Source organism: Thermothelomyces heterothallicus, assembly GCF_042370625.1.
Source record: "Thermothelomyces heterothallicus CBS 202.75 unplaced genomic scaffold P884_scaffold_26, whole genome shotgun sequence".
NCBI lineage: Eukaryota > Fungi > Ascomycota > Sordariomycetes > Sordariales > Chaetomiaceae > Thermothelomyces > Thermothelomyces heterothallicus.
In genome coordinates, this window is record NW_027192587.1 from 252,081 (window position 1) to 277,607 (window position 25,527).

The following is a 25,527-nucleotide window of genomic DNA, read 5'->3' on the forward strand; positions in this document are numbered from 1 at the left end:
AGGAATAGGTACTAGCCAAGTAGTGATATAGATACTAAAGAGCGTCTAGATGCTCCTATAATAGGCCGTTATTAGCTTTATAGAGATAGGAGATAGTATATATAATATCGATCTGGGTATTATAGGCTAGCTAGTTTAGTTAGCTAGTCCGGGTAGAATACTAATCCTTCTTGTCTTCTAGTTTACTCTAGATATATAGTAGTTCGAACTTCGAACGCTAGGGAGTCTTAGCTAGATTGATACCTTCTATTCTGTATTTATATAGTAAAGTGGTAATATATGTCTCCTATAATAGGAAGATCTTCCTATTTACCTTATCCTGTAAGATATCTAGTCTAAGGAATCGTTTAACTTTGCTAAGCTCCTTGAGGCTATATCTATCCTTTAGACGGTTACGAATTCCGTTAATGGTAGAGCTATCTTTTATAGCGATAAGAAGGTCGTCAACGTATAGGATAAGTAGTATACTTATATCTCTATAGCGAAAGAGATAGAGGTTAGAAGGGATTAATTCGAATCTAAGTTCTTTAAGTACTAGTTTAATTACTAGGAACTAGTATAATAGACTTTGATATAGTCTATAGAGTGCCTTCTTTAGTCTATAGACTTTACTAGATAGCTTATCTAATCTAGGGGGTAGTTCGATATAGTATTCTATTCTATCCGGAATTAGTACGTTAAGGAATATAGTTTTGAAGTTAAATTATAAGTACTCTAGATCTTTAACTATAACGATAGTAAAGAAGATCTTAACTATTATACTATTAACGATTATAGTATATATGTCTTAAGATTTCTAGGATCCTTTGTCAAAGTTACTATAGATAACCTATCTAGCCTAGGTAGTCTTCTAGCTAGTAGATAGATTAATCTTTTCATTATATACCTACTTATTAGGTAAGACGTATATACTAGGGCATTTATTAACAAGTTTATAGACTTCCTTTTCCTAAAGACTTTAGTCCTATTTAATTATCGCTAAGAGCTACCAATCTTTGAAGTTAGCTTTATGTCTAGCTTCGTAATAGTTCTTTAGAACTAATAGATTCTAGCTAACAGATATATCATATTTAACGCTAATAGGGGTAGCTATAAAGATAACGGATTCGGCTAGCCTTTAGTTATCTAAGTAGTAGGTAAGGAACTAACTAGGAAGCTTCCCTTTATTTAGTTTTATATAGAAGCTAGACTAGGATATATCCCTAAAACGGGATGTCCGTTATCTCTATAGCCTCCCCCCCTCTATTAGCCTCCCTCCCCCTATTACTTCTTCTATCTATAGGGAGTAGGTAGTATATAATGCTAGCAGGTAGTCACGTAGTATAGGGACTTCTTCTTATTAGATTTCTTAGATGCCCTTATCTACGAAAGAGACGAATTTATCCTAATCTTTAGTCGTTAGTATAGGAGATAGAATTGACTATGGTATCGGCATTTCTAGTTGATTTGCCGGTTAAACTAGCGTTTCTAGCTACTTCTAAGCTATAAGATCTTATTAGATAGATAGGGGTATCTCTACCCTATAGTTTATATTTAATATACTAGTTAATCCTAAGGAAGATTAGGATACTAGTTTTAAGTTAGTAGTTACTAACGGACTTGGCTAAGTTCGAAGATCTTTTGGTAGCTAGAAGGTAACTATATAGTAGAGTTCTAGGGAGCTTTTATCTTCTTCGACAGTAATGTCCGTAAATACTACTTTATACTTAGGAGGATTAATATCCTTATCCTTATGGTAGTCGTCTCCCTCGTTAAACTTGATAGCGCTAACCCTAACGATAGCTCTAGTCTGTAGGTTCTAAACCTAGTAGATCTTGCCGTAGATGTCTATATATCTGATAAGTCTCCCCTTCTCTACTTGTAGACCGAACTTATTAGCCTTGTTACGTTTATCTGGTTTGATATAATAATATATATAGTAGAAGTAGGTATATAGGTATCGGATATACGGCTTACGAGCCTCCTCTAGTATATTAAATATAGTTATAAATAGCTTATAGGGACTCTTATTACCTAGGTTAGCCTTGGTTAGAAGGAGGTTAGTGATAATAACTATAGTGTTAACGATAAACGGCTAAAGGAATTCTAGGATTTAGTAAGCAATTATTATAGTTCTAGCCTTCCGGATAATGTCTATAGCCGTACGTTTAGCTTTACCGTTTTGCTAGGGACTCGAAGGAGTAGTCTTTAAGATAGTAATACCTTTGGCGTCTATAAATATAGCTAGTTTACTATTATAGAAGTCCTTGCTAGATTGGCTAAATTCTATACCGCCATTAAGTCTAAGCATCTAGATATATCTACCTGTTTAGTTATATATCTAGATAATCTAGTCCTTTAGCCTATCGAATATATCTAACTTGGTACGGCCGAATTTAACCTAGTAGTAGTTTAACTAGACGTTAATAATATAGAGGCTATACTTATAATCTAGGTAGCTAGGAGTCTTATAGGTAACGACGTCTATATAGACAAAGTGGAATAGTCTTATCGCCTAGGTTAAGGTACATTTACCTAGTTTATCTGTTACCTTCCCTATAATACAAGGTTCGTAGAAGCTATTAGTATCCTTATTAGTTAGGTCGATACTAGCATCTTTATAGGCGGCTTTAATAGTAGCCTTACCTGTATATATTAGGCGGTAATATATAATATAGTAGTTAATAGAAGCAAAGATAGCTCTACCTAAGGTAGGTGCCTTAGTAATAGTAGTAGCTAGTATAGTTAGTTTAGTATTATAGATAACGAAGATATCGCTAAGTTGTTTAAGTTTAGTGATAACCTGGCTAGATTTACCTATATATAGGGTATGATCTACCTAGTTCTAGAAGATATTGTCGTTAATTAGTTTCCTAGCACTAATCAAATTGGCTAGGGATATAGGATTATAGAGTACCTCTCGGATTTTAACTATAGCTATTGTACTATTTTAAAGAACTATCTAGTAGGTAACGATACCTATCTCCTTAGCTTTAGTGACATCGCTAGATAAGGAGAGATATACCCTTGGTTTAGGTAGACGGTAGAGCTTAGTAAACCACTTGATGTCGTTAAAAACTATATTAGCTATAGCTAAGTCATAATAGATAATATCTCTGATTACGTTAACCGCTTGCTATTAGGTTCTAGAAGTTAATAGGAAAGACGATACCATCGGTTATAGTAATAAGGATAGTTAAATAGATATAAAGTTAGTAGAATAGAAGATACTATATATAGTAGATATTACCGGATTTATAACCCCTAAATTTAAATATAATATTATTATAGATAATGGTATATTCTTCTTAGCTAGGTAGTAAGCTTTCTTTAGCTAGGTATCTAGTGCCTTCTCTAGGTTATAACCCTAATAGACATTCTTAGGATTATAATATAAGCTATACTTGTAATGCTTAACTTCGTTATAGAAACATTTATTATAGTCCTAGCACTTGATCCTAGGGTAAGATAACTTCTTCCTATTAGATAGTAGGGTAGAGTAATTATCTATCTTCTTACTATTATTATTATTAGCGTTAGTAATATTAATATTAATTAGGTTCCTCCTTATATCCCGGTTAATATAGGTCTTAGTTATATCCCTAATAAGGTCCTCCTAAGTAAGGGATTTATCTTCTATCTTCCGAATATTCTGTTAAAATAGATTAGGATAGATCTCCTTAATAGATATTAGGATATAGTAAATCTCTACCACTAATAGGAAGATAATGCCTATATTATATAGTTACTAATAGATAATATAGAGCTAATTAATATACTAGTCTATAGTATCGAATTTAGATAGATTAATCCCTATATACTCCTTAACTAACATCCGGGTTATATAGATAATACTATATTAGAGTACCTAGAAGACCTTTAGGTATATAGTATAGGGATTAACGACTTCTAGGTTCTAGCTAATACATATTATATATAACTAGATGTCTAACTTCCTTAAGGATATAATAATAAGTTAGAAGATATCAGATTAGTCCGCCTTCTATATACTATAGGCGATAATATTATCCTTATCTAGCTTAGGGACATCGGTTTCGAGATAATAGAAGAGGTTATATAGTACTAGTAATAACCGTAGTTAGCTATCCTATATTTCTAAATTATCCTTATTATTAAGGGTAGGAAGAGGTATAAAGGACCTCTTTTCTAGAAGGATAGGAGTATTATTATTATTAGAAATAGTTTATAAGTATTTTATAAAGATTATATCTTACTCTCTCTAATAGTAGTTAGCTACTTCCTATAGGGTAACTATCTATTATAGGAGGTCTTAGTAGTTAGTTTAGGTATTATTTCCTCTAAGTTATTCCTCCTCTTATATATCTTATTACTGGAGTATCTCTACCTTATTATCTTCTTCTTTGTCCCTAAGGATAGGGTTCTCGAATGGAGTTAACGATATATTATAGTTATTATATAGATAGTTACTAAAGAATCTTTCCTTTAGAGTCTTACTACCTTGCCTATTTCTCTTAGATAGTAAATACCATTTACCCTTAGGTAATAGGCCTATTTATATAAGGAAATGTCTTTAAGGGCTTATAGGTCTTATGCTTAATAACTTCTATAGGTTAGAATTACTAAATCTTAATAGATTTAGTAGTTTCCTTAATAGAATTATTAGTTCTAATGATTTCCTTAATAGAAGGAAGAAAATCTTAATAGAATCTTAACTTGGTTGTCACTCTTGTAGATGGAAATGACTAGGACCTTTAGAATCTAGCTACCGAAGGCCGAAGTCTATAGATTTAAGCGATTAGCAGAGGTTCTAAAGAAGGAGAGTAATCTATAAAGAAATAAGCAGCAGAAGGAAGCTTGATTTATAGATGAATTTACTAATGAATTTGCTAATAGGTTTACTAGTTCTGTTGCCGTAATTCTGGCTAGCGATTAAACCGCTTTGGTTTTGGTGGTTTAGGTTAGAGGTAGCTATAGTCCAATGGATTCGAATGACTATAGGAGCCTCCAGAGCCGAATGGTTATTGTTATTAGGGTAGCTACAGTTGAAAAGAAGAAGCCAACTGTAGGAGCCTCTAGTAGAGGGCTTATAACCTCTTGCAGGTAGATGCGCGGATAGAACTGACGATCTTTGTATCTCTGCTACGTAGTTGGCGATGGTTCTGTAGGAAGAAGGACGGAGGCGTCCAGAGCCAACCTGCAGGAAGATGTGGGTGGCTGCAACCTCGGTAGGGCTGGAGCCCTGGTGGGCCCAGTCCACCACAAGGACAAAATCAACCGCTGGGTACACCACGCGTTTCGTCGGCGTACTGTCTTGTTCTCGTGTTCGAAACCGAGGATCCCCCTCTCCAAAAACCTCGGAGATTCGTTTTTCTTTGATGGGCTTGGTATCTCCTAGGTACCTAGATTTCCTTCATGCGGCTTGTGACCGGAAAGGCATTCCAAGGCGTACATACCCTCCCTTCCGTAGGAAATCTTTTGCCATGTTCTTTGCTGTTTGTTATTAATACTACATGCTATCATGTTCGTGTTGCCTCCACGGTAAAGAGCAGTTTTCAAAGGGATGCATTAAAGACAAGGCAAGGGGTGGCCGCCGAACCCACTCTCCCTTTGGTCCTCCCCCCTCTTTTTCCTTTCTGTCTCTTCTTTTCGAGGTCTCGCTCATGCTAGGTAGTTGAGATCACGCACAAGAAATTGGATTCGAATAGAAGAAGATTGTAAAGATGGGAGTGGGATGGAGGGAATGGGGTGAACTGAGCCACTGCCACTGCACCGGGAAGGCTTTCTCTCGGCCGGTTCTCCATTGGGACCTGATACGAGGTTATTTAATGAAGTCCAGGTTGCAACAGGCGGTCAAGAGAATGTTGCTACAAATTTCAATCTACCCGCAAGGTCGATACACGCCTCAAGAACGATTAATTATGTCGCAATGTTGGATGACAGGTTTAGAATCTCGCCCATTCGTTGCCACTCGCTGCCCATACGAGGTTCCATGCTCTGATTATCGATGGGTAAGGCACCTTGTGTATGTAATGTATATGTTTCACACTGTATTCATGGACCACAATATTAAATGGAAGTGCGAGATCAATGATCATGTGCCCAAGTGTACCTTGGAGTGTATACGGGTTACTGATATTGGCTCATAGCAACTGAAGTGTCTGCTTGAGGTGTCTGCTAGAGCATGGTACGGATATCCCTCATTTGTAGATCTGAGAACGTTCACGGAGCAGAAGGACCTACCTACACAAGGAAGGTGCAAAAAGGAGGCTCGCTGAAGGACTTGAATGCTGCTGAAGGATCACCGTTTCCAGGGTAGCATAGCGAAGGTATGTCCACGGGATACAAAATACTGTATTTCTGTACAGGCTTATCTTCGTTGTAATTAGGCACCTTACATACCGTATCTCACGGAGCCCGCCCAATCGTTATTCGTGAATTCGTCCGCCGTCCGACTGTTTGATCAGACACCCGCATTCTTGCTGCGCCAGAATCCGGCCGACACCTGCTTCGTTCGTTGGTGGGAAGAGGTCTAGACCCTCCTACCGTAGGCGAAAGAGCACCTGGCCACCACGTACCGGAATGGTTTTGGGTGTCATCGCGTCTTGTTTCCTTGGTTGGCCGCTGCAACGCGGCTTTGGCATTCGACAGACTAATTACCAGCAGTAACAACGTGCAGCGACTTCGTCGGCCAGCAAGCCTGCCAGGCCGACCGGAACCCGCCGCCTGATACGTTAGGTTAGTTCATACATACTAGCAGTTGGTTGGCGCCCGTTGGAACACGTGCCTGGCCGGGGGGAGTTGGCAAGGCAGGTACACCTGCAGAGCAGACCTGAACACTTGCCGATCCGATCCGATCTCGATACGATGTTGGGAAGCAACTTTGCGGCGTAGTGCTTACATGCCAAGGTAACACGATTTTCCCTTCATATACTTGTACCGTACCACACAATGTAATGTATGTACGGAGCACGCTGCACTGGCAACTCGTGCAGTGTGTCTTTTTTTCCTTCGGTGTTGTTTTTTGTGTGTTTTGGAAGGGGGGCCCCCTCTGCAACTGCCTCTTTCTGAAAATGTCCGAGACCCCGAGGTGAGCAAGGATGTGTGTGGGGTGGTGATGCTAGGCTTGCAAGCCCGCTGGGTCACTCGACAATCATGGGAGGCTGGAAGAGCCTCCAGACGCGGCGATCGTGTGTGAGTGCATAGCGTTCTCCTACAGGTCGGTATCTACACTAATGTCGTGTAGCGTCAGCCCAATTACCCCGAACGGCACTTGACGCAGTTGATCGCGTGTGCCCTGCCCGTTGGCCGTTTGTCTCAGATTCGAGGCCGTGATCTGCTTCCACTCTGGGAAGCAAGCATCCTGACGAGGGGTTCAGGATTGCCGTTTTGGGAGGAAGAGGCGCTCCTGGAGATAAGCAGGGAGGGGACCAGGTCCAGGTTTTCTTCCATTGACGCGGGGACATGACAACACCAGAAATCGGGAGTGCCGCCATCAGGTCGCGTCCACCAAAACGGCCGCTGTGTTAGACAAGCGGCCGGCCAAAGTCGTGTACACTGCGTGTATGTATGACTCGCGGAAGAATACCCCTGCAGCGACGGTGCATTTGTCTAAGACATCATTCTGACCATCAAGCAAGGAAGTCGTGATTACTAACTATTCCGTAATCAGCACTGGCGGCAGCTCGCGCCCAGCAGAACGCCAGCCACACAGCTCAAGCAGCGCTTTACCTTAACGCTAGGTAGTCACGATACCGGCTTCCACATCCGCTGTACTAAGGTCGCGGTGCGAAGCAAGCGTAGGTGGTTGCGAGTAGGGTTCTGGGCGACATCAGATTGGCAACAGATGCCCTGGCCCGGGACGTATCGCCGGGACACGAATACTCTGCCAATCAAGGCTCGAGGATAAAAAGGCGCTTCGTTCATTGGACCAAACCTCAACAGCTCCTGAAAGAAAGCCGAGCGCGGTTGTTAGACGGGCGTAGGGCACGGAAATGCTGTACGGATACGGATCACACAGAACGTTTGGGGATGCAGCCAGTCATGCGATGGTTCGGATTCCGTTCTGTCGAAAACGTCTTGGGATCGACGGGAATAGTAATAAATCATGGAATAGTTAATGGGAATATTTGATCTCTATTTCCGTTTTTCCATTTTCCTGGTTCCTGGCAAGAAGGCGACCCGCAGCAGGCGACCCGCAGCAGGCGACCCGCAGCAGGCGACCCGCAGCAGGCGACCCGCAGCAGGCGACCCAAAGCTTGGTTACCTCGAACCTCCTCGCATTTACCGGGCATACACCTCCTCCAGGATAAATAATCCTAGTGCGATACACGCCCCACAACTAACGCAAATCAGAAAAGTGGCCAAGAAGTCCAGGTACACCCAACCCAATACAAATTTCTTTAATATAAAAGTATCAATACCTAGTCTTGCCCCCCTGGTTTTCAATTACCTTTACAAGCCGTCGGGGCATTGAGTGTGCCAGGCACTGAAGAAACTCAGGGGGCACTGCCTCCCACGCCTCCAGAACAGCCAGTCGAAGCCCTGTAAGGCTCAGCGATTGAGTATCGTAGCGATGTTCAAGCCAATCCTTCATCCAGTGCCATACATTCTCAATAGGGCTCAAAACTGCGCTTCGAGCCAGCCACTATACTCAGCTCCTAACCTAGGGATTTTATCTGTAAGTACCTTTGTATAGAAAATTATTAGGAGAGTGACATGGTGTGATGATTGTGTAAGTGGCTTGCAAAAAGGTGAAGAAAAGTGGGGCATGTATCGCACTAGGATTATTTATCCTGGAGGAGGTGTACATTGTGTCAGGTACGGGGTACTGTATGCATGTACATACATGCTTAGTGTACCTACACGAGTCCCCGCCCGAGTTTGCATGACGGCAACAGCCCCACCAACTAGCGGGTGATGGATGGGTAATGGAGGAGTAGCTCCTCCGTCATGTGCGAAGCTCGATCAATCCGTCAATATCTACAGAGTATTTCTTTTTCTCTCTTTTTCATTCCCCACTTAATCTCTTGTTGCGCAAGTGGCAATTTCAGGTTACGTTGGCAAATGGCTGGCTTTGCGACCGTGATTCTTCGGCCGAGCCGATGGTCTCGGTCCGGTCAAGCGCATTGGGGCTACCTTATGTACGGAGTAGGCACCTAGTTATTCCGTAACCACAGAAGAACCACTGAGTACCGAGTAGCACCACGGCTACGCGGAAGCGCAACCAAGCCAGAGGAAGCAGCCTCTTCACAAACAGCAACTGAGACATCCATGGCGGGTTATTGGCGGTAATGCTGTAATGCGGGAGCAGTGCTGTGCACTGGATGTCAATGTATGTATGTATGTACAAGTACATCATCCGCCCCAGTTTGCGGTCTTGATGTGGGAGGTCACCGTTTTTTAAGACGCCATCCAGGTGAAAAGCCGCAGGCCAAAAAGTACACTAGCGCACATTACACCACCGGATTGATCGCGAGGGACATTGGGTCAGATCGCAATGCGTAATTGCCAAGGCGAAAAAGTGAAAAGGCAAGTCAGCGATGATGCTGATCCGCTGACAAGGATGGCCACCCGAGCAGGTTGTCTCTTGGCAATCTCCAGAAACCCGGATCTGGACCACTAGCGAAATTTGTTTACCCGATCATGACGGTGTCTGAGTACTGTACTTCGTACGTCCTGCATTAGTTGTATACACTACGAAATTGCTCCAGAACGACAGACAGGCACAGACAGACACGGTTGGTTCTGCCCTCATCTGCCCACCCTCCATCTCGATCGCTGGGATGATACGCAGAGCGACGATTCCCGGCGATGGATCATGGCAGTCCTTGATTGACGGCGCAAATTTTTCTCCTCTTGTTGCAGCGCCTCGAGCCCGAGCCGACGGCATACGTCTCCTCGACTGAGCGCCGCCGCCAGAAGATGGCCACGTGGGCCTTCATCTTTGCCGGCGTCTCGGCCGTCGTTGGCGTCTTGTTGTCGGCCGGAATTTCGGAGCCACTGATCTGTTCTTAAGAGTAAGTACGGAGTATACGAAGTGGTCAAACCCTCAGAACTAGCAACCAGTCCGGAGATATCCGTTCCACTGGGTTCTCTCTGCTGCAAGGGCTGCACAGGAATGCAACGCAACGAGTCGGTGCCTTTCTCGGGCCCCGCATCGGCAGAGGCCAGGGCGCCACCCCCTTGCCTCCGCCCGGGCCACCACAAGCCCGGCCGAGGCTCCCCCGATTGGCCATGGCCGGGTGTGCGCTCGGTGCTCGGTGCCCGGGGGCGGGGAAGGGGGGGACTTTCCGAGATATCCCGAAATCAACCATACCTGATTCAGAAGGCTTCGAGAAGCATTCGCCGAAGCCCCATCCGGGGGGAGCCCGGCTTTCCTCGCTCGGAGGAAGGGGAGAAGGGAGGGACGGGGGAAGGGATGCGGGATGCGAGACGGGCGAATGGAGGGGGATCAGGAACAACAGCCCGGGAGTCCCACGCCCCATTTGGACCTGTAGCCTTGTATGTACAGTACATACGTGCTTGTACTGTATGTATGTACAGTACATGAACACGCTTAGCGCTTCCCACCTAATTTACACTACCCAGTGTTGAAGCTATCCTGACTCGCTAAGTTGGGCACCAACACCTACGCTGGCGGCAACAACGCCACAGCAACACGAGGTCAAAGTTTTTCCAAGTACGACTTGATGACGACGCCCAGAACCACCAAAAACAAGATGGGGAAAACATGATGATGGAAATGACTCGACGTAAACGGTAGTGCGTATGGGAAGAAGAGATCTGAGTTTCGTGAACACTGACCTTGGAGAGACTCTTGAAACCTGTAAAAAAGCAGCCCTGGTGTAGTGCTTTGGGCGTCTGTAGATGACACAAGTACGGTCCTAACGGGCCATGCCGCTCGGTACAAGGACCGGTTGGACCTTCGTGGCGTCTTCGTCTCCTCCTGGTGAGTGAGAGGATTAACAAGAACGAATTCCAACCAAACCCGGGCCAAACCTGTCCCATCATCATCATCGGCACCTCTCAGAGTGCTCCCGGACCGCCGTCTTGTTTTCGTCTCCACATAATACCACATCCGTTAGTGTAGTTATGATCTTGCACGTGCCAGTGCCCGCCCTCTTTCCGCGGCGGGAGACATGTGGGATGTTTGGGATGTGGGAGGCGGGCCATGGGAGGCGGGCATAAACGGCGCAGGTCCCCTGAATTGGGAGTTAGCGCTGTCTACACTAGTTCTCACTTTGGAGGCTACACTGCACTAATGCGGTGTGGAGAAAATCCGGGGTAGAGATGGCGAAAGTGGCGACGGCTCTTCCCTACAACTTACTACGTAGTTGTCTTGCGTTGGTCTAACCTTACCGTACCCATACCTCCTCGTAGTGTATTGGTCCGCGTTTGGTGCAACATCCTGGTACCAGAGAAGGATTTCGGTGAGCGCGGTTGTCGCCACACGAAGCGTCCCCACCACCGGCCACCCCCCCCCCCCCCCAAAACAATCGTGGAGCGATTCGTTTTCCGGGAGTCGACTTGGTTCTCGACTGGGGAGGGACCACCCTCCCGGAATCTTCGGTGTGGGTTTGGTTTCCCTTTGCGGCCGTCCCACGCCGAGCCCCGTTTGGACTGTCTTGGTCTCAAACTTGCTCAGGCCCGATCTCAGCACCGGAGCATGTTACGTAGTTGTATCGCGACCGAACAAGGGAGCCAGAACCGCTCCGTGCCGGGACGGCCCACCTCACTTGAGCCGCAATCGACTGATATGACTAAACTCCGTGGAGAAAGGAATCCAATGAACTTAGGTTTTGATGCCAAGCGGAGGGTTTGTTTGCGAGGCACAGGGTGTTTGAAAACGGGGCTTTGAAGCACGGCAGCGTCAGTGCGCACATCGTGGACAAGTCCGTGCCATTCGTCCACTGAAGATGACTTGGGATGAGATCCCCGGGCCTGTGGAAGATCTTTACGGATCGCGACGCCGTCATTTGTCGAGGCAAAAGCGGGGCCCGATGTCGAGATGTTTGTGCAACGTGGCTGGACTGGTCTGCGGAACAAGAGCCGGGGACGATGATGTTGGGAATGACCAGTCGAACGGTCGAGAAACGTAGCGACGCCCTTCCACGGTTATCATCAAATTATCCCGATTTTATCGATCAATTAATTATTTCTCGTCCCATCTTACCCGAATTCAAGCTGGCCCCCCAACTCTCGAGGAAATGGCAACAGAGAGCTTCAAGTCTCGTAACGTTTCAAGTCGAGCCTTTGCTAGATCCAGGAGGACGCTCCTTCGCCATTTTAATTTACGAGACAAGAGATCTGCTAACTATTGTAGGATTTAATTTTTGATTGTAGGATTTAATTTTTCGGACATTGCGGACGTCTAATAACGGACGGATTGTCGAGCTCCTATTAAGTTATGAATTCCTGACCCTGTCCTTGCGCGAAGAGTTGAAGCAAAAAGAAACCTCGCGAGCAATCCGCTCGAGCCAGTGTGTCCTCCATACCCGAGTCCGGATACCAGTCCGCATCCGCCGTATCACTGCTCATCCCGCTGTCTTCCTCATCCTCTCCCCATCCTCCTCCCCATCCTCCCCGCCGCCTTCATCCATCCTTTTCATCTTCGTTTACAACCTCCACATACTCCTCCGGGATCTCAAAGCAGCCTCCTCCTACCCCGACCGCTCCCTTCACCTTGCTATCGCCCTCACCACGGGCACAAGCAGCAGCAGCAGCAGCAGCAGCTTCGGGCTCCACGGCGGGGGGAACCTTCCAGACAGCAGCCCAGGCCAGCGTGCCCGTCTTGACCTTCTTCTACAGCCGGAGCCTCTCAATCAGCGCAGTGTGGTCGCCCGCACGCTGCTGGTAGGCAGCCTCCATGCGGCCCAGGCCGGTACGGAGCGAGCCGATAAACAAGAGATGAATTTGCGAGGCGCCATCTGATAATGACTTGACTGACGAGGATATGCTCTCGCAGAGCTCGGTGTTGATGTTTAGGAGATCTTCTCTGGTGGGGTTCAAAGAATGGGAGAATGTCTGGAGCAGCGTCACCGATGAGCGAGCGGATCTCGGCGAAGCACTTCTCCGCCCAGTCCCCTTGCTCTGGAAAGGACCGCCATTTGCCTTGAGAATTGCCTTATATGTGACCCAGGCCATCTTCGTGGTTGGTTGAGTTCGGGTCATCGGGGAACTTATATGTATGTACACCCATCGGCTGCCAGCCTGGACGGCCATGGATGTGCATGAAGCAAGCCTCTCGTCTTGTTGCCAAGAGGATTGCATGTTCTGATCTCGTCAGCGCAACGAACAAAATCTGCTCCGAGTTGATGGAAGAGAACATGATGTTAGTGAGAGAAATCCTTTCAATGAGACCTTCCTAGCCGGCAATACCTCGCAATATTTGTCATGGCCGGACTGTAGCATGGCACTCGTCTCCCCCCCCCCGGGAGAGCTTCACAATTCCACCGCTGTTGTCGTCGGACCAGCTCTTGAGCCCATCATACAGCCTCTGCAGCCCCCGTACGATCGAGTCAAGATGGTGCTCGCGGTAGATCAAAACTACCTCTCCTAGCCACTGGCGCAGTCTCGGAACGCCAGTGTACAGTTTCGATGGGAACCCAGCCATGGACTTCTTGTTCTTGAGCAGGTCTCGAAACGCTGCGGAGCAGACGGGAAATATGCTAACAGAGCCATCGTATCTCTGCTTGTCTTGTGCCGCGAGTTGTGTGAGTTTACGCTGTCTACTTATGTGCAAAGTCGGCCTGAATCCGCTTCTTTCCATACACATTGCGGCCTCCGATGCATCGGAACTTTCTCCGGCTTTCAAGAGCGGTCAGTTCGCGATCAAGCTGTGCTGCGGAATTGGAGAGATTCCTCCTCTGGGTACGCAGCTTTGCTTGGTCCTTCATCAAAGCAGACCGTCTGGCCATCATCTTTGCCGCTAGCTGTCCTTGTTGTACTTGCCATCGAGTTGCATTCGCAACTCTTGCTAGCTGCCCATCAGCTTGACGCCTGTTTTCTCATCAACGGCGCGAATTGCTGGGGTGACAATCGCCGTGACCGACGGCTTCTGGTAGTAGTTCTCTGCTACAGCGGAGCGGCCTTCGGCCTGCAACGAATGTCAGACGGACTATTGAGATTTAAAAAAGCGCCAACAGTGACTCACCGTGTCAGATAACCCCGGCAAGTCAACCAAACCAGAACAATGCCGTGACGCAGCATCTCCGACTTGACGTAAATCCTGACCTCCTCGATGAGAGGCCAAGCGATGATCCCCTCGGGAGTTTCGGGGTTGAATCCAGATAGGGTTTAACTTCTGTAGCGAAGCTGTCCAAGCCGGAGGAGCATATGGCCACCTCCGTCCCGAGAAGGTTCACAATGTCCACTGCCTGATCATTATTTTCGAGAATGGACTCAACGGTGTGCTACCCGTCCTCAAGCTCGCCCTCGTCGAGGTTCTGGAAGGCGCATATCTTGTTGATGCTTTTGGAGAGGATGTAGGTAACCTCTTATGGCCTGCATCCATCCATTCTCGTCGTCGAATTCATGCTTTCTAAATTCCTTTCTGTCCTTCATAGCGGACAAGGCTCGGTTTAGCTCCTTTACCACCGCATTCCTGGGCCGGAACTTGATTTCGGCTCGGAACTCGTGCCCGTCGGTATCATCGTAGTTCTGCGCAACTCGGCAAACCGTCGCGGTGGCTGCTTCGGTACTGCTGGAGGGCAGCAGTTCCGGGTGCTCCAGAATGGTATATAGCAGCGAGGTCTTGCCAGCGCCGGTGGCTCCCGCAATGCCGATTAGAACTCCGAGGCCCAGGTTTTGACGGGTTCCAGGTCGGCTGTTGATGGTTAGCGCAGATATAGCATGCCAAAACAGGAAATATCATCAATGTGTTGTGGTTCGAGGTATCACTCACCCGTTCCCTCCATCCGAGCGCGAAGTTCGTCACCATCCATGGAATTGACTCTGCAGCGTGCTTAGAAGCCAACCTTCTGAAATGCCTCTTTGAAACTCGTCGCGAAGCTGGCGCGCGTAGGATAAGCCATCGTCAACAACTTGCTGTTTGAGTGAGTGTGACCCGAGTGCGCAGGTGTTGACTTGTATATGACATAATAATCCAGCTAATATATATAGAAAAATCACCGAAGTGTGGTGGTGGGAAGTGGTGTGGCATGGTAGAGGTAGAAAGAACGCAAGGCGATGAAGGGCAGAAAGGGGCAGACAACAAACCGAGCGCCGAGCCACTCCACTACGTTATCCTCGCACCGCAGCAACCACCATCACTCTGCGAGTAGAGTTTGTACAGTACCGTACATACGTAGTACGCGAATACAGCGGATTGGGTGGCACACTTCCCAAAAGCTTTTACTGACTTGTTTGATGGAGAAAAGGTGTATAGGAATTATTTCCCACAACAAACTGATGTACGCACCGAAATGCATTTAGGATCCAGACTTGTTTCCGAGATGACAGCCAACTCAGTGTCCGTCGCATTCGTCGGATTCCGCAAAACTGGAGGTGAAGCCGTCCAATCACACAAGAGTTGGGGGTTTGCACGCAACACCAACGGTTTCATTCCGGAGACATATAGGAGCCAGTAACCCCCCCCTTCCCTCCTCCCCCCCCCCCCCCCCCCAAAAAAAAAAATTCTCCAATATCTTTCCGTCCATGCTTTCCGCCTTCGAAACACCCACCGTCTGGGGGTATTTACATTTACACCCAACCTTAGACCGGGCAAGTCAGTCTCTCAACAACCCCGAGCTTGCAGCTAATCCACCGGAGAGGAAAAAAGTGATTGTACCCTTTGAGCATGACTCAATCTCCTGTTGCCGCTGCCGCTGCTGCTTCCACTAAACGATCGCCATCGCTTGCGTCCCGCAGCACCATGAGATAGCACCCAGCGTGCTGCCTCTTGCTGGCAAGGTGGTCTCGGCGCCCGGAGCACCGACTTGACTCTCGCAAGAGCACGCAAGAAAAGATGGTGAGGGGGGTTGGACCGAGCGGACCTCGTGGTCGTGGTGATTGAAGGGGCGTCCCTCGCGTCTTATCGACGAAGGGTTTCCCCTGAACTTGGCATGGAGAGGCACCTTTCAACCGGCCTGCAGGGTCCGAACATACTTCATGGGCCACTCGGCGTACTTTCTGTACTCCTCAGGCAGCCGAGCGGCGAGATGGTTCATCCACGCGATGCACGATTTCCTGCGGAAGGCGAAGCGATGGCCGGCCTCGCCGAGGGCGAGGTAGCCAATTTGGAACTCGATGAGTACGAAGTGGATGAGGAGGAGCTGGGCCGGATAGTGATCGGGATTCACGAACGAGGTGAACTCCTCTTTTGTCGCTAGGAAAATGAGGACGTAGTTTTCCGAAAACTGGGCAAAGGCTAAATCACAGATGTCAGCTCGGGCAACGGAGGCTTCGCGAACCAAGATGGGGAGCCTATCGAGGAGCCAACGACGACAGACCTTGGGCTGCTGAAACTCTTGCGACCTTCACTACTCGTTCGGTCGCGGCCAGGAACCTAACCTCTAGCGGGCTCCTGCAGAGCGGAGCGAGGGCGTGGAGAGACTCGAGAAACTCCCGGATGATGTTCTCTTGGTCCGGGGCGAGGGTGAGCGGGGCGGTTCCGATGACTTTTCTGATGCTCTCGCCGTAACCATCCTGGGCGAAGGCCTTGAAAAGCGAGTCTTTGTAGCGTAGCAGGGACGCATTGCGAATGATGTGGCAACCTTTTATCATGAGCAGGAACTCGGTCATGCCCTCCGACATGCACGAGGCTTGCCAGGCCAAGGCAAAGGTGGCGGCGAACCGGGCGTCTGCTTCGGCGACGGACGCTGCCGGGGTGCTCAGCGCCTGGTTCAAAAGGCGGATGGCTTTGACGCGGTGGAACAGTGCACGGGAGGAATAGTCGGTGCCGTGAATACCGAGGTGTGAGCCGGCTAGGCCCAGCATGGCGTGCATCAGGTAGTCGTACTGCATGCAGAGCACAGATCAGCAACGATACATTACCTCACCACCGCATCGGCGCTCCAAAGCAAGAAGGAAGCTGCGGGAGAATAACTGACAGTGTGCGAGAGGGGGGCAACATCCCTCCATACGTCGTCGCCTCGGATGGGAAGGGGCGGGTATGCGGATACGAGGAAGTGGTGGAAGAGCCGCATGTCGGTCGGAGTGAAGAGCGTCGGAGTCGATTGGAGTGGAGGTAATGGAAAGGGCACGGCGGCGGGCGAACCTTCGGCAAGGGAAGCGCGGACGACCAGCTGCCGGGGCTGGTGGCTGTCCGGATACTGGCACTCGAGGCCGATACGGGTGCAGTTGGAGCACTCGGGCCGCGACTCTTGGCACTTAACCTTTCTCCGTTTACAGTTGAAGCAGCCATGGCGCGACTTGGTGTGGCCCTTCCGGGGAACCGGCCTGCGGCGGGTTCTGATGCTGAGCTCAGCGGCGGATCCTGACGGGGTGACGGCCGTAGAGGCCGGGACCGGGTCCGGCGAGCTGGTTGGGCTCGCGTCTCCCGAGTTCATGATCCCGCCCCCGTCCTGGCTCGTGAGAGGCCGAAACAGCGTTACGGCAGAACAGCCTTGCAAGTGAGACAGCACGGAAAAGGAGAAAGAAAAAGAGACAGAGAAAAAAGAAAACCGGAGCAGCGAAGCTCAAGAGCAGCTTGTTCGCTGCCTTTACAGTTTTGCGGCGTCACGAGCTTACATGGACAACGTCGACAAGTTCCAGGGCTCCGTCAGACTCTGGTAGGGTAAGACGACGAAGCCCGGAGCAACTCGCTGTCGTAGACGCTGCACTCCCGCGTTGATTGCGTTGATTGGACGCCCAGGCCAGGGGAGGCCGCCGAGATCACGGGGCGTCGTCAGCGCGATTGCAGGCGGTCAGAGTGCTTTCCGTCAGCCCACCTTCACAGGATTATTAGGCTGGTGTATTTACGGATAGTGGACGGACGGCGGAATAATTAGGTAGAATAGTGTATCGTAGTAGAGGGAAAGAGGGAGCAAATGGCAATCAACGGCAGTTCCTGATCCCCCACTTGACCGCTAGGCAGCAGCATTCTGCCCGAGAATGACTGCTTGAAATTTAGTTGAAGGCTTTCCAGGTTTAGGATCAAGCTACATGGTAGATTTCGATATTCGCACCTTCCTCCCTTCGTGGTGGTTTACGTACGTCAGTCATAATAATAATAACCTGGGAAGTCGCGTCCCAGTCGCCTGCGGATGCTGGCTTGAGTGCAGATTTAATGCACAGGACACACCCACTGTTTTCCTGGCTGGCGCATGGCCGGGTACTGAATACTGGAGTTGCCACATTCAAACTGCGCCCTCCTTCGCGTTGTGGGTTTCAAGCCGAAGAATCAGCGGCATCACCGAGGCGATCTCCCATGGGTTAAACGGGATCCATCATGTGCTTGCTTCTTGGCAACCGATGCTGTCAAGGCGCCAAGCCCCGGGCCCACGCGCGGCCGCCGCAGATCCCGCTACACTAGGTAACCCGACGGGAAGCCACCGAAGCTTGGCTGTCCTGCGTCATCGTGCAGTTCAAAGCGCGCAGAGAGTGCAGTTGAGGTCATCGTCTCAGCTGGATCCGCAAACCATGAATGCCGCACGATGCAGGTCGATGCCGCTCAAAACCGGCGGGGATTTCTCCAGCCTTATTAAGAACCGCTGATTCCCCAGCCCATCTCAGCGGGTTGATTCTGCATCCCGGTTTCTCTCGTGTGCTGGTGCCCATTTCTCAAGACCCAACGAGCCAGGCATTCTCCCACCCAAACTTCGGCACCCGACTTATCCGTCGAAGGAGCCCGGATTCTGGCAAGCAGTCGTCCCCTGGCACACACCGCTTCTCCGAAACGCAGGTTGAAAGCTGCCCGAGGTGGCGCCAACCGAGGCCAGTGCCGAATGCAAAGTCGTAAGCCTCGGCACACGACAGCTCACGCGCCCCGCCGCTGAAGCCCATTCTTACCCTCGAACAACTTGGTTGACCTGTTAATTTTTTTTTTTTTTTGGAGATAAAGCAGCCGCTTGAGAACCGCGGGGAGACATTTCTGGTTTATTTGTCACCGGCCGTTTTTGTGATCGCCAGGAGTGTGCAACATGCCGTTCACGTACAGCGCCGCCCCAACGCCCTTGTACAAGGTGCAGAAACCCCCTTACACGATCGAGTCGCCCGGCTACCAGCCCGTCGAGGGCGAGACCATTCCGCGCCGCCACCCTAAGGCCAAAGACGGCCTGGTCGAGCGCCCAGCCCCGGGGGTCAACACCACCTTCGACCTGTTGAAGCGGAGTGTCGAGCACTACGGTAACGAGCCGGCCATTGGCAGCCGCAAGCTGATCAAGACCCATAAGGAGAAGAAGAAGGTCCCCAAGATCGTCGACGGCCAGACTACCGAGGTCGAGAAGGAGTGGACCTACTACGAGCTCTCCGACTACACCTACATCACCTACGAGGAGTACTTTGCTCAGATCTTGCAGGTTGGAGCCGGGCTGAGGAAGCTGGGGCTGTCGCCAAAGGATCGGCTGCACATCTTTGCGACGACAAGGTGTGTTCCCCGTCTTCTATGCTTTCTTCCCTCATTTCCCCCATCTGTTTCATTTTGTGTTTTACTGTCCGACTAACCCAATGATAAAGCCCACAATGGCTAGCCATATCGCACGCCTGTTCCTCACAGTCCATGACCATTGTGACCGCCTATGACACACTCGGCGAGAGCGGCGTTGAGCATTCGCTCGTCCAGAGCAAAGCAAACGCCATGTTTGTGGACCCGCACCTGTTCAAGACGGTCAGGAACCCGCTCAAGAAGGCCGATTCTGTCAAGGTGCTTATCTACAATGAGCACACCAACATGCCCGTTTCCGACGCCGAGATCGAGCAGTTCAAGTCGGACCACCTCGGCCTCACAATCCTGTCCTTTGACGAGTTGCGGGCGTTGGGCGAGGAGAATCCGACCGACCCGGTCCTGCCAAGCCCCGAAGAGACCTACTGCATCATGTACACCTCCGGCAGCACCGGCCCGCCCAAGGGCGTCCCTGTGTCCCATGCCGGTTTCGTAGCTGCCGTGGCCGGTCTCTACACGGTCATGGAGGAGTCTGTCACCCACCGCGAGAAGGTGCTGGCCTACCTCCCTCTCGCGCACATCCTCGAGCTTGTCGTCGAGAACGTCGTCATTTTCGCCGGCGCCACCCTCGGCTACGGCTCCCCTCGCACACTCGCCGACGCCAGTATGCGCAACTGCTATGGCGATATGCGCACCTTCGCGCCCACCGTCATGGTCGGCGTCCCCCAGATCTGGGAAACCGTCAAGAAGGGCATCGAGAGCAAGGTCAACTCCTCGGGCGCTCTGGCGCGCACCGTCTTTTACGCCGCCCTCGCCCTCAAGTCCTTCCTCGTCCGCAACAACCTCCGCGGTACCGCCCTCCTCGACCGCACCGTCTTCGCCCCCATCCGCGCCGCCACCGGCGGCCGCCTGCGCATAATCGTCAACGGCGCCAGCGGCATCGCCGCCCCAGCCCTCCACTTCATGTCCATGGTGGTCGCCCCGATGATCAGCGGCTACGGCCTGACTGAGACCTGCGGCAACGGCGCCCTGGGCTCCCCGCTCCAGTGGACGCCCGGCACTACCATCGGCCCGGTCCCTCCCGCGGTCGAGATCAAGCTGGTGTCGCTGCCCGAGCTCGGCTACTCGACCGCGAGCGCCCCGCCCCAGGGTGAGATCCTCATCCGCGGCCCTCCCGTCATCCGCGAGTACTTTGAGAACCCGGACGAGACGGCCAAGGCGCTGACGGCCGATGGCTGGTTCCGGACTGGTGATATCGGCGAGTTCGACTCCGACGGCCACCTTGCCGTCATCGACCGTGTCAAGAACCTCGTCAAGCTGCAGAATGGCGAGTACATTGCGCTCGAGAAGCTCGAGGCCATCTACCGCGGCGCCCCCTACGTCCACAACCTCATGGTCCACGGCGACGCAACCTCCCTGCGCCCCATCGCCCTGGTCCTCGCCGACGAGAAGGCCCTGAAACGCAAGGCTGCGGAGCTCGGCGTCCCCGAGGACCGCATGTACCGCGACGCCAAGGTCAGGGCCGCCGTTTTGAAGTCGCTGCAGGAGTTGGCCAGGAAAGAAAGGCTGAGCGCGATGGAGACCGTCGCCGGGGTGGTACTTGTGAACGAGGAATGGACGCCGGCGAATGTGAGTCCCATTTCATTCACACCAACCCCCCCCCCCCCCCCCCCCCCCAAAAAAAAATCCCCCCTCTTCTTTCCACTTGTCCATCGTCAACGACAACCTTCTTCAAACTACAGAATGACGAGATCTAACCAGTCGCGGCGAAATAGGGCTTGGTGACGGCGACGCAAAAGCTTAATCGCAAGGCAATCAGGGAAAAATACAGCAAGGAGATCGAGGCTTGCTTGGGGGGGAACTAGGGTTTGTGTAGCATGCTTTGGACGGTCTGTACGTTATTCAATTGGGTCAGTTTTGGGTCCGGAGAATCTTTTCCGCATTTTCTTACCTTTTGGAGCTTTTTCTTTTCCGAGAATGCGCGGTTTGACGGCGATGAGGCGCGTTTGGACATCTTGGGAGCCTCTTCTAGTTCATTCTGCACTGTCATATGAGTGGGAAAAGTCGAGCACTTGAGCTTTCCGATATGGGAATGACGGCATGATTACATGACGGGAATTAGGTATGCATTTATTTGGTATCTTGAATGACGTTCAAACTCACACGAGCATTGCCTCAAGCGCCTTGCTATCCCTCCACTCCGAAAAAAAAAAAAAAAAAATGACCACAGGTAATCAATCGCTTGTATCTCTCAAACTCCCACCTCCTTTCCGGTCCAAAAAAAAATGCTGCACAGCTCAGCTCACTCACCCAGTTGGTTACTCGACCACGCGTTTCTATTCCCAACCAACCAACCAACCAACCAACAACCAACCAACCATTAACCGTCGTAAGCCTCATGTCCCCTGTCGCCGATAGAAGACCATGTACGCTGACGTATTACCGTTCTGATACATGGCCTCGGTCATATCTCCCGGCTGCCCACTCCCGATCTTGACACGGTCGACCACTTCATCATTGCATCTGAACCAATCGGTCGGGTCTTTGGATGTCTCGTCCTGCACGTAGCTGTAGTAATGCCCGCCATTGATCCCCTGCCCGACATGCACCGTGACGGCGTAACAATCGTACCGCATCTTGCCGGCAAAGTGGCGGTCATCCGTCGTCGCCATGTCCGGGTCGGGCTCGGCACAGTAGCGCGTCAGGTCGAGGTCGCGGATCGGGAAGCGGACCTTGCTATGTATCTTGCCCGACGACATGAACCGGTTACTGAAGCCGCCGCCTCCGGCGCCGGCGCTGTTAAAGCGATTGAGGCAGAAGGCGAGGCGGTCGGGGAGGCGCGCAAACTTGGCTTTGCGCGTGCGCCCGGGCTTGTTACATGTCTCGCACACCAGATCGGGGAAGTGCTCCGAGGTCTGATGATTGGCGAGCAGGCTGTCGAGGTCGGTTGGGTCACCCATGCCGGCGAGGTTGAGAATCCAGACGTCGCACGGCTGGAAGAGGCGGATCTCCTGGCGACAGGCGGGGTTGTGGCAGCGTGAGATGAAAACCTCGAGGCCGCGGAAGTACTTGTCTATGATCGAGGCACTGTATTTGGAATAGTCGCGCCAATAGTCCATGGCGTTTTGGATGATGGTGCCGTCCTTTGGCGTGTAGGGCTTTTCTTCCTTGGAAGGCTTCACGTCCCGACGGACGTTTGTTTCGTCATGAATGTTGTCCATGATGAAAGAGTAGAACTCTTGAGCATCCTGCTGAGAGGAGCCTCCGAAGATGTCGCAGTCCGGCTTCTTTTTACCGTCCGAGCTCTTAGAGTGGATGAAGTGGATGTATTCCTGTGACTTGTCAGTGACGGTCAACCTCACAGCTGCGGGACTTGACGAACCATGAACGTCTTAGCCGCGAGTGATCGGAGTGAACCTTGGTTGAGCCAGTGAAACAGGTTGGTCAAGCACTTGATGAGAAGCTGGGGATTCTCAAACTTCTCGTCCGGCTTCATAGGCACCTTATACAATTCCTTCCAAGCCCCTGTCCATATCTCGCGCGCAAAGCCCGGCGTGGCGAACATGGCTTGCAAAGAGCTGTTCGCAAAACAGAAAACGCCCGGATTCTGCAGACCTGTCCGAAACTTCCGCACTGTGTCGACAACTGGGGCCCCGGACTTCTTGGCCAACACCAAGGAATTGTCTTCGGCTTCGGCAAGTCCGCTGTAGCTTCTCCGGGGGACTGCTGGAGGCGGGCGCGCCGGTGGCGACGGGAGGGACTTGTAAAGATTCTCTTCGTGAGAGAGGCGAGACTGAAAAGGGCTCTGCGGCCGACTCATCGGAGGGCTGGCGGGAGACACCATCGACTCCTTGTGCTCTGAAATGGGAGGGAACCGGCGGAGAAAGTCCTCGGTTGTCCTGACGGGTGATATCCCACCAGTATCGGCAATGGTATCCTCCCAGCGCTTGGCTTCTGCCGGATCCTGGATTGGTCGAGTAACGTACTTTTGGCGCGAGTTGAGAAACGACCGTGTCATGGGGCTTGCTGGGTACTTTCTGGATGCCGTCGTCGACGAGGACTGCAGACTCGCGCTGCCCACCAGACTGGTCCACGCTTCTATCCCCCCTCGCAACAATTTCGGCGAAATCTTCAACCCTGATGCACCTGGGAAATCATATTGGCTGAGGGCATTGAACAAGCCAGATACAGCCTTCGCTTGGGGTGTCTGCGGTCTGTCAGGGATCTGCTCGGAGTTCTGGTCGTAGAACACTACCAAGTCGAACTCGTGGCGCTTTTCGAAGAGTAGTTGCTCGGCTGCCGGCGCCAAAACCAGGCTATCTGCAACTTGATTCGCCGAAATATGGTCTCTTGTAAGTATCTCGGGCTCGACGCAGATAGTGGCCTGCGACATGACATGACCCTCATCGAAATCCTCACGACTTCTGATGTCAATGAGAAGGATAGACAGGTCCTTGGCGCCAGTCCTCATGCACCGGAGCAGATCCTCAACAGATATTGTGTCCCCATCTGGGACAGCCGGTCTAGGCCGCTTCACTGAAGCGCTTGTGGATGCTGCGCCTTCAGGAGAAGGTGGTGGCTTGTCCGCTTTGACAGTGCTTAGAGAGGCTGCCGAACTAGTCCTCGTAAACATGGCGCGAGGAGCGCTGGTGGGAAGAGCAGCCGTCTCGCTCGAGATAGTGCCTCGTGGTGGGTTGTAAATAGCGGCAGGCATCCGGGGTAACTCGGGAATAGCGCCATTCAACGGCGGACTCGAAAGCGGCACCACTGAGGATGCCAGCGACCCGATTAGCGCTGGCGACATTTCTGATTGTGTCCTAGCGTGTGCGCCGCGGGAAGCGTTGTTTGCGCCCGCTCGGAGGTTTGCGAAACGCTGGACAAGGTCCTGGGCCCTGGCCTGGGTGGCCGCCCCCGGTCCTGGCGGTAGCGCATTTCCATGGAGATTTTTGGGCTTTGGGTGGACGACAGGCTTGCTTCTCGGTGGAGGCGACGCCGCAACACCGTTCTCTTTTGCGGTGCCGTTTGGGGTTGTGTCCTTATCCTGTCCGTTGATAGCACCCTTTCCAGCCGATCCTACGGAGCGACTGGTGGGCTCAACCCCCGTTCTCGCGTTGTCGGCCTTTATTTGGTCCTTGATAGCCTCAAAATCTCCGTGCGCGGCATGTACCTGCCGTACCAGCCGCTGGTATCGCTCAAATTGGGCCCTGTTGTCGCGCTGTAATGACACCCATCCCTTGTTCTGCTTTAGGACATCGAGAAGAAGAATGTTGGTCCGTATGTAGTCTTTGAGCGCAAGGTCGGGTCGGCCAAAATTTTTGGACGACTCAGCTTGCCGCAAATAGGTCTCTGCCGCCTGAAGGACTTTCTCGACGGGCGCGTACGAGTCGACGTCTACAGTGACGGAGGTGATGTCGTCGATATGCGGCAACGGTCGCTTCCCGCCTTTTGCGCCATCGGAACGTCCGCTCAGGGTTCCTGAAGGCGCATCGTTCAGCATGGTAGTCGAGCCCGGCATGGAAGGAACCGTGACTCTTTCTGTGGCGCTCGCCAGGCCGTTGGCGACGTGGTGTTGAGGAGGCGAAGTCCGGACGCCAGGTCACGGGGCGAGTAACGGCAACAGAGTTTACTCAACTGAAAACAAGCTGATCATGGCTTAGGGGTCGGTGCCGAGTGTTCTCGTGTCACCGTGTGTCGTGCGTCGTGAGTCGTGCGTCGTGCGTCGTGCGTCGTCAGCAGAGTTGGACCCGTGTGAAACGATAAACTGCGCGACTAGAGAGGGTCAAGCGCCGAAACTTGGAGGAAGCTAGGCGGCAAAGGAGATTGAACGAGAGTCGCGTTTAGGAGATGTGAAATTGAAAATGGCCTATCGCTTCTTTTCTGAGGCGGAAGGGCTCCTCTTTGTTGCCGACTTATTACGATTTATTCGAATCTCCAAGAGCGGGATGTTATGGTCGAGCTGTCGTCTTTGCCATGTGGGGTGTCTGGGGAAGGCACCTGGTAGGCTCGGGACTTCGTTGTGACGAAGC

General features: G+C 51.0%; 5 protein-coding genes across 5 annotated transcripts; 1 reads left to right on the forward strand and 4 right to left on the reverse strand.

Moving 5' to 3' along the window:
• Nucleotides 1-9,593: 9,593 nt before the first annotated feature.
• On the reverse strand, nucleotides 9,594-11,101 carry P884DRAFT_280069 (uncharacterized protein; the record flags this gene model as incomplete). Its single annotated transcript, XM_069443392.1, has 8 exons — nucleotides 9,594-9,620; nucleotides 9,692-9,828; nucleotides 9,891-9,965; nucleotides 10,017-10,209; nucleotides 10,272-10,487; nucleotide 10,593; nucleotides 10,644-10,959; nucleotides 11,065-11,101. 8 exons carry the CDS (start codon nucleotides 11,099-11,101, stop codon nucleotides 9,594-9,596), a joined length of 1,002 nt encoding a protein of 333 aa, XP_069294719.1.
• Nucleotides 11,102-12,732: 1,631 nt separating this feature from the next.
• Nucleotides 12,733-13,880, reverse strand: P884DRAFT_314472 (uncharacterized protein; the record flags this gene model as incomplete). The annotated part of the gene is made up of 3 exons (XM_069445241.1): nucleotides 12,733-13,104; nucleotides 13,406-13,688; nucleotides 13,732-13,880. 3 exons carry the CDS (start codon nucleotides 13,878-13,880, stop codon nucleotides 12,763-12,765), a joined length of 774 nt encoding a protein of 257 aa, XP_069294720.1. The 3' UTR covers nucleotides 12,733-12,762.
• A 2,157-nt stretch (nucleotides 13,881-16,037) lies between these two features.
• Nucleotides 16,038-16,896, reverse strand: P884DRAFT_280070 (uncharacterized protein; the record flags this gene model as incomplete). The annotated part of the gene is made up of 2 exons (XM_069443393.1): nucleotides 16,038-16,327; nucleotides 16,410-16,896. 2 exons carry the CDS (start codon nucleotides 16,894-16,896, stop codon nucleotides 16,038-16,040), a joined length of 777 nt encoding a protein of 258 aa, XP_069294721.1.
• A 2,144-nt stretch (nucleotides 16,897-19,040) lies between these two features.
• P884DRAFT_302417 (uncharacterized protein) lies at nucleotides 19,041-21,366 on the forward strand (the record flags this gene model as incomplete). The annotated part of the gene is made up of 3 exons (XM_069444942.1): nucleotides 19,041-19,486; nucleotides 19,576-21,130; nucleotides 21,277-21,366. The coding sequence occupies 3 exons, from the start codon at nucleotides 19,041-19,043 to the stop codon at nucleotides 21,364-21,366; spliced, it is 2,091 nt and encodes a 696-aa protein (XP_069294722.1).
• A 531-nt stretch (nucleotides 21,367-21,897) lies between these two features.
• On the reverse strand, nucleotides 21,898-25,016 carry P884DRAFT_280072 (uncharacterized protein; the record flags this gene model as incomplete). The annotated part of the gene is made up of 2 exons (XM_069443394.1): nucleotides 21,898-22,833; nucleotides 22,884-25,016. The coding sequence occupies 2 exons, from the start codon at nucleotides 25,014-25,016 to the stop codon at nucleotides 21,898-21,900; spliced, it is 3,069 nt and encodes a 1,022-aa protein (XP_069294723.1).
• Nucleotides 25,017-25,527: the final 511 nt, after the last annotated feature.